This window comes from Anas platyrhynchos, chromosome 3, assembly GCF_047663525.1.
Source record: "Anas platyrhynchos isolate ZD024472 breed Pekin duck chromosome 3, IASCAAS_PekinDuck_T2T, whole genome shotgun sequence".
Classification (NCBI taxonomy): Eukaryota; Metazoa; Chordata; class Aves; order Anseriformes; family Anatidae; genus Anas; species Anas platyrhynchos.
In genome coordinates, this window is record NC_092589.1 from 50,198,783 (window position 1) to 50,212,060 (window position 13,278).

At 40.0% G+C, this 13,278-nt stretch overlaps 1 protein-coding gene across 3 annotated transcripts in view; it reads left to right on the forward strand.

The window, feature by feature from the left end:
• The window catches only part of AGPAT4 (1-acylglycerol-3-phosphate O-acyltransferase 4), an 81,758-nt gene that overhangs the window by 53,656 nt on the left and 14,824 nt on the right, over positions 1–13,278 (forward strand). For all 3 annotated transcript variants that reach the window (XM_027454275.3, XM_027454276.3, XM_072035885.1), the window contains 4 exons: positions 3,428–3,589; positions 5,664–5,817; positions 11,316–11,418; positions 12,331–12,406. In XM_027454275.3, the coding sequence (XP_027310076.1) occupies positions 3,428–3,589; positions 5,664–5,817; positions 11,316–11,418; positions 12,331–12,406 (495 nt within the window). The remainder of the gene's footprint in view (positions 1–3,427; positions 3,590–5,663; positions 5,818–11,315; positions 11,419–12,330; positions 12,407–13,278) is intronic.

A 13,278-nucleotide genomic window follows, 5' to 3' on the forward strand; every position in this document is an offset into this window, starting at 1 on the left:
CATGGAAACGTGTTTTTTTTTTTTATTTTTTTCCTCAAATTGAAGCATTAAAAATTAGGAGCCTAGTTACATTTATGGAATCATGGCTTTGAGGCACTAAAGAAATGTGTCTTTTCATCTCGATGTCCCTGAGACTACAATATGAAAGGGTGTGAAAGAGAGCAAACAGGATTACCAAAAGTATGTCAGTGTCGAGGGCAGCCCGTAGAGCTAGTAATTTCTGAGATAAATTGCTGCTGCTAATGGTTTGCAGCTGCAATAAATTTGTTTTGAAACAGGAACAAATTTTGGTAGACATCCTCAGCTTACAGGTTGATTTTGTGCAATTTGTTCATTCTGTGATTAAGAGGCGCTGAATAATTGAGGCTGAAGATAAAAATCAGGATTTTCTTTCTGTGACAGCAAAGCTATGGGAACACGTCTGAAGTGAGTTTTTTACATTTATTTTTTATGCAATGTTAGTACAATCATTCACACAAGGAAAATTTCATGGGTATTCCCATCTGAACAAATGTAGTCAAAATAAATTAACCTGGATTAAAATGCTCTTAGTGTAGATAAGCCATTCCCATCCAGCAATGATTTCGTAAGATGTCTGTTGGAATTACACAATTCTGAGCATTGAAAATGTTTAACTTCCTTCAGGAAGGCAGTGTACATTTCGTAAAAAAGCAATGATGTACTCAATTCATTCTGTTGAGCAAGCTGAATTTAAGGACTAGAGGTGACTGTCATGTATTTTCCAAAGCTCTCCGGTAAAGGAAAAATCAGTGGCAGAAGCGAACTACAGCTGTGTTCTTCCCTTCCTGCCTTCTCAGGCAGGAGCTGTGCACGTGTAGACAGCTGAAGCCGAACAGCTTGCAGCTCTAGTTATTGTAGCGAGGCGGTAGCTTCTGAGGGGCCTGATGTATTCCTCCCACATGAGGAGTCGTACCCGTGCAGTGACGGGAGAGTTTCCTTCCTCCCATTAGCTCTGTGTCATCAGCCTGCCTTCTTCTGCGACAGTAGGTGGGGTGCGCGAAATACAGCCTAAGGTAATTTGGTTTCTTTTTATGTTCATCTAAGGAGACGTGCACTCACGTGTCTGACAAGCATTTTAAACTTCAAAATGAATAGGCGTGTGCCCTGGGGGAGAACACAAACATCAGCTCTGCTTTTGTGGTCATACCTGCGCCCAGCGACACCGTAGCTCAAGTCAGGCCTGGCTGTCCTTCACCAGGGAAAGAAAACAGTGTTGGTTACATTTCTCCTGCCTCATATTTAACTTATACACTTTTTAAAATATGCAAAGGTGATGGTGAAGTATTTACTTCAGCTTGTTTTTGGGCTAGGATTCGCATGTTTTAAAGTCTAGAGGTAGGACTGTTAGATGAGCTTGTCTTCTCTGACACTGTTCTGGAGGCCTTGTGCGTCCTATGCAGAGCGTGCTGCTGCTCGTTTAGGGCATGCCTTGTGATACTGAACACCTACTGTAAAGAAACTTTAAGAGCATGGTGGTTTTGTTTTATTTTGGGGTGGGATGTTGGGACTGAGCTGTGACAATGCTACTGTTTTCCTGAAGAATTGGTGGCTTCCACTATGATTCCTTCCAGCTGGGGCTGCAGGTGAAAGGCCGGCCTGCTTGGGACTGAGGTGAGGGTTGCAGTTCCCTAAGGTTCTGGCCTTCCTCCACCAGCTGGAGATGCTACATCTGCTGTTGTTTTTTTTTTGGGGGGGGGGAGGGGCAAATCATAGGCCCGGGTGTCTCCCTCAGCCTTGCACAGGAGAGAGGAATGAAAGAGCTTCTGGACTGGTGTGTGTATTTTGAATGAAGTTGTACATGGCCTATAACAAAAAGTGCTCCCTGGAAACTTCTTTTAAAAGTATATGCCAGAATTTAGAGCTTAGATTTATTTGGAAAATACAAAAATAACTTGTATCAAGAGGAACAGAGAAAAGGGAAAATCTGGGGAGCTGGAAGAGGAGGCTGGGCTTGGTGCTGCTGCCATGCAGTAGGGATTCACATCCAGGAGAAACTGAAATGGCAAAAAGAGTGCCTCAGCTGCTCCCTGAGGGAGAGCAGGGCCTGGGATCCCAGCTTAGGGCCATCGCTGAAGTTCTCCAAATTGTTGAGAGAGTGCACTTCATTGCAAAGTGGTAAGTTGTTTGACAGTGGTAATTCCTGCATTCTTAGAAATGGAACTGTCTTGTGTCTTTTTCTGCTCTGCTTCTGTATAACAGCCACTTGTGAAGCTATTTATGTGCACTTGCCTTCCACTCTTATGAGCTTTTAGATAGTTTAATTATTTAAGGTATTTTCCTTCTCAAGGAAAGAAAGCAGATGAGAGAATCGAGCTGAGATAAAGAACTAGGTCAACCTCTTCTCCTAGTAACCAAATGAACAACAGCAACCAAAAAATAAAAGGAAATAATATCTGCTGCTGATAATTTCTATCAGTAAATAATTTCTTCTGGTCAGATGCAGTGTCCTGGAACCCATCTGTGGAGCACTGGCATGGAACAGCTTATAATGATACCAGGGATGGGAACTGGACTGTAATTGCTCCATCTATCCTCTAGGAAAATGTCGCCATCTTTCAGGAATGCTGAAATGATTTTTGTGTATGCACATGCAGGCGTACCATTTTATTCACTAAATAGCAAAGTGAAAGACAGCTTACCAAGGCACGGTGGCCTTCTGGAGTTAGATTTGAGATTTGAAACAAGTTAAATGCTTGAAAAGCCATAGACTTCTTATGGAGAGTCTGGACAAATCAATTCAGCATCTTTCACACCTGTGAGACAGATTCAGTACTTAGTTTATTCCAGAAGGATGCTCTGAAGAGAAGCTCACTAGTGTATTTTTGCCCTTCCATAAACAAGTCTGAACAGAAACAAAGTATTTTTATTGCTGCTGTTATTTCTAGTGTTGTTTAAGATTTCCTCCATTGGTAAAGTGTGTGTGAAACAGGTGCATGCATCAATATGCTGTTATGTAGCAAAGGCTCTGTGAATCTGTTTCTCATTCTGAATGGTTTTCTTGTCATGATGAGGTGTCCTGGCTTTGGGAACAGGCAGACTGCACTGCACAGGGTCTGGTTAAGAGTTTAATTTTATGTGGATTGAGTCTTTTGCATGGATTCCTCTGCATTTGAAGGAATTTGGCTAGTGTTTTGGGTTTCAGGGTTTGGGCAGGATTGGCATACATACATACATACACAAATATATTTCATACCAAAAGTCTTCTGTCATGCAGATACCGGGATCAGATTTGACTGTTGTGTCATGCAAGGATAACTTCTTTGTTTTGCTTTTGTACTGGTTTTAAAACTGGGACAGGTCAGTAAATGAATCAAGATGTAAATGTCTAACTTGGCATGTGTCATGTCTGCACAAAACCCAGTAAGTGGTGCGATTCTGTCTTACTTCCTTTCACTCTGTCTTGCAGAGTTCCAAAGTGCTGGCGAAGAAGGAGCTCTCCTACATGCCTATCATTGGCTGGATGTGGTATTTCCTAGAGATAGTCTTCTGCAAGCGTAAGTGGGAGGAGGATCGGAAAACAGTCATGCAGAAGTTGCTGAACCTCCGGGACTACCCTGAAAACTTTTGGGTAAGTGATGACTAATGAGTGTTGTGGGAGGTGTTGTAGTGCTTGGGGGGATGAAGGCGTACGCAAGACGTGATAGTCACCAGGTTGCTCCTGAGCACTTTGATTCATGAACCTCCTGGCAGCATCAGGGGAATATTATCTGAGAGCTGAATTCTCTCTGGAATTTCCTATGTAATTGTCTGCATTGTCTGTTTCCTAACTCTATAGTATGGAGCTCTGTGGATGTTACCTCAGAAATTCCTACACTGCAATTAACTCAGTAATCGTTGCAGTCCTCTGAATGTAGGAGCTGTAGAGGGGTAGATGCAGGTGTTCACGATGGTGTAACAGATCCATGTGACAATATTGTTTTGAAACACATCAGCTGTTTTCTTCTCCTTGCATTTCCCTGTGATTTTGCCATTCCTGTGAAAGTGCTCGGTCAGACATGGCCCAGTAGGAGTGAAAGCTGCAGAGCAGTGTCTGGTCATAGAAGTGGCCCATGTGGGTCATTGGCTATGTCAGAGAGGAGTGGTGTCACCTTTCAGTAACAAGAACGTGTTATTTTTTGCACCACTATTTTTTTTAAAGTGTTGAGTCTGTCCTAGTCTGAAAATGGAAAGCCTTTGAATCTTTTCCTTCCTCAGTAATCAGAAGAATCCTAGTTCTGATGGTGAGAGGGAAATGCTACTTTAAGCAGCCTCACAAGGGCCTACAGAACTGTTTGCTTAAGAGGTGGTTTCCTAGTGTAGGTGTACATGCTGTATCTCTCCTTCTCTGAAACAGAACTTGGTTATTGTTGATTTCAGTGAGGCCTAAGCAATTAAAACTAAGCTCTCTTTGGTTACTGTTTAAATGATTTCGAGGCAGGAGGCTGTCAGCAGATGAGTATTCTTAGTTTCTAATCCCACTTTCTCACAGGGATTTGCCTGTGCTCTGTGACTCTTACAAAACGTTGAATTCCTTTTTGTGAACATAGGCAGTTCAGTGCCAATTGGTAACCACAAATTACCACCATTCTTTATTTACTGCTGTGGAGTATTACTGCAGAGGAGCTATACATATATTGAGAGATCCAGTTGCAGGTGTACAGCTGGATTTATTCCAGTGTGGTGTTTTAATCTGCACTCATTTGTTGACATAATTTCAAAAGGTACAGCAGTAGTTATAAAGTCAGAGCACGGTAGCTGGTTTAGGAGGATTTTCTTACCAGTTTCTGTATGTTTCATCTGACTGTTTAACACTATGCTCCTGGTCTATGAGTAAAAATGCTCTGAGATGGGCTGGATCTGAAGCTGGCTACTTGGACAGTTTTCTTTAGGTTCTCTGTCTTTGTGGGCTAAATTCTTGTTGAGGGTTATTGAGACTTAGCTGATGTTATTTGGTACTGCTCTCTGATGTGATAGTTTGCATTCAGGTCTGGCAGAAAGCAGCTGAGCAAGTGATAAATCTCCAAAGATCTGTGCTCTCCGCTGCCTGCCACTGGCAAAATTGTAATTGTTCATGTCAGAGCAGTTGTGCTGTGTAGCTCATAAGGGACTGAGACCTACTCTTGTCCTGCATCTACTGCCCTACATTTGTTACCAGCTCAGTCTTTGGCATCAACGTTACAGTCTGCTGTTGCTTGTGGTTCTCAAGTTATAGTGAAAGCAGGTGAGCCAACCACGCATTTCCTAGAAATGTGTTCAGTTCAGACACTTTTAGATACTGGAGCACCTCGGCATCAGTAAGAGGTTTGCAATAAGGAGAATGTTTTTTGAGTTTTCTATCTTTTCTTCAGAGATAGAGTGACTTATTCAGAGAAATCAAGTCATTCAGACTTCAGTAGAAGAGCAGATGTTAAAGCCCAAAGCCTAGACTTCAAACCACAGGAGGGCAAGTTGCATGGTTGGCGGCGATTGAGAGTTTTTTGTTTGATATTTTTTATTTTTTAATAGTTCAAGGGTAATTAAATTACCAGCATGTGTATGTGGCTATATCTGTCCTTGCTAGCAGTGTTCATTTGGGCCATACTAATGGGAATTAGAGAGGACTGTGGTCAGGCATATGTAGAAAACCTGAGCTGCTTTCTAACCAAAATTCTCTCTTGTTTTAGTTCCTGATTCATTGTGAGGGTACAAGGTTCACAGAACAGAAGCACCAAATTAGCATGCAAGTGGCTGAAGCCAAAGGCCTGCCCAAGCTCAAATATCACCTACTGCCACGAACGAAAGGATTTGCTGTCACCGTGCAGTGTTTGAGAAATGTAGGTAAGGAAAGTCACAAGGAGCAATGCTAAATGGTTATTTCATGTAACTGCTATCTGTCACTTTGCCTTGCTCTTCTTTTCCCCATAGTGTGTGTCCTAGCAGAAAAGCCCTGGAATTTTTTCTGAGCTTCCTTCTACTGGTCTGTCAAAATTAAAGGTTAGGTTTGACTAGCAAATTAATGGGCAGCTTGATTAATTTCTTATGTTTGCGTCCTTTTCTGTTACTGTATTGGGGGATCCCGAGTTGTAGGTTTCCTACCTCTTCCCAAAGGATATTTTTTCTTAGTATTTACTGTTCTACTAAGAAATCCTGTTCCCAGTGAAGCCAATACATCACTTTATTACTTCAGAGAATCTAAGAAAGTGTCTTAAATGTTTAGTTGTGGTAAATATAAATAACATGTTTTTATCAAAAAATACTCTGCTTTAAATTTCTCTGTAGATGCACTCTAGAGTTTCTTAGTAGCCTTTGCAGAGTAGAGGGCAGTCAACCATTTCTGAAGATATATGTAGGAGAAGTTTATAAATTAATTACAGAATGAGTAATTTTTCCTTGTTAATGTTGTTCTGTACCCCTCACTCTCCTTCTGGTTACCTGAAATAGATTTACCAACTCTAGAGTGCCATCAGTAAGAGCATGGCACTCTAGGCCGTTCCTTTAAAGTGATCTTCTTTGCCTAATAAAATCCAGCTAAGTCTTCTGCTCTGTACTTCATGAACAAAGGAAAGACAGTGCTAAGTAGCTGTAGCGTTACACTTGGGGTTTGGTGGCTTTATGTGCTGTTAGAAGGCTGATACATAAGAACGACAAAGTAGTTAGTGGTTTAGAAGAAAATGTTCTAGCATGACTGAAGTTAATGTCAAAACTCCTTTTTGTCTTTGAAGACATGTTTTCATCTGGCTTATCTGGGGTAGCTGCTGTAAAAAAAAGCTTTGCAGTCAGCTGTCTTGCTGTCTGTCATGTCTCCTCTTTGTATCTTCTCACAAGTCAGATAGATGATATCAGTGTTGTAGCTTGTCAGGCATCAATGATTTCCCACCCCCCAAAATGGACAGCATAGCTTGGACCTCTTCTGACATGTGCAGAAGACGGCAGTTATGTGTAGCATCCAGAGCAGCTCCCTGAAGGGCACAGTTTAACCTTCCCTTTTGAGTGAGGGCGAATGTTTTGCTGAGGAGGAGGGGAGATGGACCTGAGGCACGGAGAAGATCTGAGTCAGAACTCTCTGACCTCCAATGCCCTGAGCTGGGAGCCAGGGACAAGTGATCTTAGTGGTGTTTTTTTCCTTGTCACTACTCAATGTAAAACAAACAAAACATGGTGTGACTGCAGACAAGGAGCTGATTTATGGGGAAGTATTTCAAAAGGAAACAATTCCAGGGATCTCAAGTGCCATTTATAAAAAAGGTGTGGGCATTCATGCGATAAACTACAGTAGCACTTCTTAGGATCCTAAATATTTTGTGTACTTTCAGGAAACTAAAAAGTCTTAGATCCCTAAATTACCTACTTAGGAGAAGTGTTTGTTACTACCTCAAACCAGAGTCAGTCACTTGTTAAACCAAATGGGGTAAGGCTAATAACAAGGTAGTATTTCACTGTGAGGGTTCAAGAAGCACAGTCATAATTTTTCATAGGTAGTTGCTGCTGAAACTGTGTAACTTAAACCCAGTCAAGAGACCTCTGAGGGAAGCAGCTGATGATCCCAGATGAGAATTGCGAGTTCTGTGGGTATGCTGATTCTTAAAGGAATACATCTAATATTTTTAAAAATTGTTCTGATATTTTTATTGGTGATCATCTCTACCAGTTCTGTAGTAACAGACACAGTACCCAGGAACTTCATTTCTAGAGGTTGTGTGCTGTCTTAATAAAGTGCTGTTAGGTTGTAGTGTAGAATTTGCTACTTGTGCTTCTCGTGGAAGCAAATGAAAACATAGATCTGTTTCTAAAATACCTATCCATTACTCTCAGTGCAAACAAATGTCATAAATATTGTAAAAGTTGTATTTAACTGTTATTACTGTTGACTGCTTGTATATCAGACAGTGCCTTTCAGCTGTTTTTATTTAGTTAAGGCGTATATTAAAAAATATAACTCTTGAAGGATTGCAGATAATTCCAAGTTGTCAGCTTCTTCCAATTGTGCATGCATGGAAATTGCTGTCCTAGAGGGAACACAGAAGAACAAATTCCAGAGTGATGTTTTTGTGGAGGTTAATATGTCTGTGTATGGGGGTTTGATTGTTTTTGTTGGTGGTTTTTGTTTTGCTTTCTTTTCTTTTCTTTTTCTCAAGAGCTGAACTTAAGTCCTGGATTTCTTCAGTGTTTAGTGGAGGTCCTAATCCTACCTGAGCAAGCTAGCAATTTTGAGCAGATAAATGATCTTTGGCCAAGGAAATGTTAAAAGATTGTGCCAGAACGGCTGTCATACTGGCAGTACGGTGAATTCCAACTTCTCTTCCCCATGCATCTCCTGAGTCTTCACTTCAGATCATGGTGTGCTAATAGGAAGCTGTATGGAGGCATACTCGGTGCTTGCAGGTTGATTTGTCGGAAGTTTGTGCAGGCATAGTCCACTGTGCCCACAAAATAATGGATGAAATTCAATTCAAGAGGCCAGTTAAAAAATAACAGTAAAACAAACAAACAAACAAAAAAACCCTCTCTAAATGTGTAATTCAGAGACTTCTTAAGCATTAATTAGAGATTAAGAAGACAAATCCTGATTTCTTAAGTATGTAGTTCTTTGTCAGAATTCTATACAGGGAACCAAAAGCAAAGGGTAGAGTTTATTTATGTGTGTAAGTTGTTTGTTTGTTTGTTTTGTTTTTGTCAGAAAATAGTGATTTCAATGGAAAAATGCTTCTTTCACTTGTGATCTGTTCTAAGACTCTGCAAAGACTTCAGAATAATGAATTATCCTTGTTTTTTAATTAAAAAAAAGATGTTTTAAGATATTTTCTCTGAGAAATTTATTATTTCATAATTAAAGCAAAACTTCCGAAGAATTGCCTAAACTAGCCTGAGAACAGTTGGAAGGTTTTGAAGATACCATGAAGGTTTTTTTGTCTTGATTTAAAATGTAAAGTTTCTGGACTCTTAAGCTTTTGGATGAGAAAATCATGAGCTGTCAAGTTCTAATTAAGCACAAATACGTATATAATTGTATGTACATGTATATGCATAAAAATACCTAAAATATATAATATATACAAAATACGTGTTTAATGAAAACCAATGTCAGTATGTCATGCAGTGTACTAGTGCTGCTTTGGCTGTGGAAGCTTTCTGGTAAATTTTCATCCTGTGCAGCCTTTTTCTTTGACACATCCTCCATTGTTCATTTACTGTATTTTCAGAATAGAAAAGCTTAGGTCTTCAGTTACTTTATACCCAAATATAATAGGGGACTATTTACTCCTGCATACATTGTTATCTTGGATTTGGCACTGCTTTGCCAGCAAAAGATTTCAGTGTGATACAAAAAAGAACTAGACTGAACATTCAAACTACAGACCAGTTACAAACTGGAAAGGGATTTGTTTAGCTGGAGTGAAGGAAATCTCTGTGTATGGCCTGTCAGCAGAGAAGATGTTCCTGATCAACACTGCACAAGTGTTTTCAGAACAAGAGAATAATTTTCTAATGTGCCTGAACAAGGACCGAAGTCATCTCAAAATTCAAATGTAGGTGTCTCCTAAAAGACAAAAATAACAAGTGCTGGCCACATCATACTTTCCTTTATGGTTTTCATGTTGTTATTATTCTTTAATAGTTTGGGATTATTCTAAGCTAACAAATTTACCTTGTACAGACCAAATTAAGCTCTTGTCTTCCCTCAATTACATTGGATCAGTAAATTAGAGTGGATTAGTAAAATCCTTATTCACTAAGAAGCTTTAAAATGGAGGTAGGTAATTTATTCAAAAAAATAAATTCTCATTTTTATTGCACAATGAAGGTAATGTGCTGGAAGCAGATTTTGACTTACGATTTGTAGTTTTGAGCTTGAGCTAAAATCCAAACTGTAGTAGAAAAAAATAGACTTATTAGTGAGGAATACAGTCTGTGTGCAGTGACACAGTTCTGTCCTCTATTTTCAGGATTTCTTTGCAGCACCAAATCTGGGCTGTTCTGTTCTAGGCTATGAATTCTGCTTTGCAGTAACAAACTCTGTGGGGGAATTTCTGCTGGGCTGAATGTTGTGACCAAGCCATAACAATCTCACACTGATAAACTTGAAAAATAAACCCAAATCTGTTCTGTGTAATAGAATGCTTCCTTTGGGGGGCCAAAACCTCTCACAATAACAATCCACTGAAGTGTTCGTTATTGCAAAACTCTGGAGCAGAAAATCTGAAGTACAGCAAGCTGCGGGTGAGGCGCTTTAGTCAATTTTGTTACAGTTGCTGCTATTGATTTTAGAATTCATACCATGAGGCACAATCAGTTTCAGTGCCATGAAAATTAATTGCTCTCTGGTAATTTCCTACCATATCAGAAACAGTTTCTTTACAGATACGTTCGAATAACAGATTGGTTTCAGTTATAAGGGACCTTAAACATCATCTAGTTCCAGCGCCTCTGCCATAGACATGTTGGGACTATGAAGCAATCAAAAATGCTTATTTAGCTCCTTGTTCAAAGAATCTGTTACTTCTGAAACCCTTTTTCTGCTTTAAAACAATGAGCACTTTTTTCTGTAGAAACTGTTTGTTGACGCTGTCTAACTAGGAACAACCTTTGCTTGCAAATGCTTTTACTCTTACTGTGCAGTCCTGAACTGACAGTGTTCTCTCCGGGCTGAAAGCTTGGTTGCAGTTTAGTTGTGTGGAACTTAGATGCTGTGTTCATCACAGCTGCATGTCTTCGTAACGGTAGCCCAGCTCACACAGGTGATGGTCTGTTACTCTGTCTCTGCCTTTGCACTATAGCAAATGCCTCAGCTATCCAGGAATGGGCACGAAGGGGAGGTTGTTTCAAACCCTGATTCATGGTTGGGTTAAGCCTTCTGGCTGTAGGATAGGTCTCAGACAAAGTTTACCCATTCTCAGTTAAACTATGTATTGTTTGTTGCTTGTGTAGGTGGTTATTTGACTCCTTATTTAGGCAATCTTCTGCAGGGGGACTGAGTCCCCACTCAGTTGTCTCATTCAGTGAGTTGTAAAAGCTAACAGTTTTGGGCTTCTGGGATTTCCAAGGGTATATAAACTGTCGATACATTCCCAACATTCAGCATCTGTTGTGGAAGGAGACCTGGGTGGAGAGTAAACTCATCCATTCTACTGGTGTAAGTCCTGAAAGGGTCACTGGATGTTTGCCTTCTAATAACCTGTATGTTGAATATACCTTGTCATCTTTACCTTGTTGATAGCTCAGACTGTGGTGCTATTGCTGATGACTCCATATGTAAATATGCTCCTTGTTTGAGAGAGAATGATTGATCTTCCATTCTATTACTACTTCAGTCACATAACCTGTTTTTCTGCTTGTAGTTTCAGCTGTCTATGATTCTACCCTCAATTTCAGAAATAATGAGAATCCGACATTGCTGGGCGTTCTAAATGGAAAGAAGTATCATGCAGATTTATATGTAAGGCAAGTAACCCATATTTTAATTCCTTTCTGGCATACAGCAGCGTGTACTTGCAGTCACACTTGCACAAATAAGGAAATATTTTCAAGGAGGCAATGGATGTAGCAAGTCTCTACCAACCTGCCTTTACAGTACTCTCGATGAGAAACTCATACGAGTTGAGCAAGGTTTCATAAAATTCTGTAACTATAAATACTTGAAGATCTTGTGGAGCTCTACAGATTTTGTTGTAGTTTTTTATTGATCTGTGCGTGTCAGCTCAATCACAACAGTGGAGCCTCGTTTTTAATTCACCTGGCCTCAGTGACCAAACATCTGTGAAGTGTTCAGACGGGGTTCCTTGACTCCTGGCTCTGGCACAGTGATTTTTACCGAGGTGGAAGCCAGGCTCAGGACTTTCTTTTTACCTCCCCTTTTCTGTCTGTTTTCAAAGTATTTTATTGAGAGCTTAAATCAGAAATACTACCTGAGAAATTCTAGATGTGCTGTGTCCTAGTTATGAGAATACTTTGTTGTTTTTTTCTCTGATGCCTAGCTGATTAAACACAGCCTCGAGCTCCGTATGTGAGGTAGGAAATCAGTTCTTTCAAAATCTTTCTTTAGAAATAGAAAATTTCAAACCTTTGGCTAGAAAGTGGTTCTAGTGGGCTCTAAATAGAATGTGTTACTGTTTCAGAAATCTAAATCTTGAGTCTCAGCTGCATATGAAAGCTGAAGGTAGATCTAGAAGCAAACTGTACTTTGCTGATCTGGGAACTGTTACCACAGATTATTAAATAAATAAACAAAAGAGCGGTGGGGGGAGTACAGTGAATCTCCTGTCAGATGGATGATCTGTCTCTGTAATGCAAATGCTGTTCATCAGAGCAGAACTATTTAATATTCTTCAATTTCTCTTTGTTTACCATTGGCAGACGGATTCCATTAGAGGAAGTCCCAGAAGATGAACAGGAGTGTTCTAATTGGCTCCACAAACTCTACCAAGAAAAGGTTAGTTTTTTGTCCAGACAAAGCTCATGAGCCACTGGTGCTCGGTTATTTATACTCCTTGTAGACCTTTACAGTGTGCGTGTGAAGTGGTTGCGCTTTGGGGTTTTGTGGTTTTTGTTTTTCGGAACAAGTGCTCTGTTTCTCCAGATGCAAAGTGGTCTTGCATTGTCAGTCATGGTTACCTTTATTTGTACTTAAAGAGCAACAGGTAAAAAAATAGGCAAACCTCAGTGAGAGAGCAGTTTTAAAGTGTTCTTCAGAAAGTTGTGTAAATTTACAAAATATGCAACTGCCTGTTTGGTAGTAGAACCTTCTTCCCGTTAGAGTCACCTCCTAAATCAAGAATTAATTCTTGGGCTAAATGAGGTATATTTTGATTTAGTGCATTAAAACTTGTGTCCCTTGTTTTAGCCTGTCTCTTTTACCAAGGCAAATATCCAACATTAACAGGACAAGCTGATAAATTACTTTCACATTGTGTGCACAAAGGGTGTGCGTTCAAGATTCCTAACTACAGAGCACAGGGGCAGAATAAGGACAACTTGTAGACGGAGTGTGCTTGTAGAAAGGTGATGATTTTTTTTTCCAACTACTTGCATATGCATCCTTCAGATTTTCAGAATCTGTTTCTTGTGGTTTTTGTTTTTATGGAGAGATAATGGTTGGGGATGTGCTCTTTGCATACACAAATCCCATTTCAGTCAGTGGGAGTCATAGGTGTACAAAGGCATGGTGATCTAAATTAGGTTATTTAGATTGGAATACAGCAATGTTTAAGATTTAGAAATAATGGCCTATAGCTATCATTTCTAAATTAGCCCATAGCTAAGTTCTGTTTTCCTCTCACTAGTGCAGCGAAATCTGTTATGTGG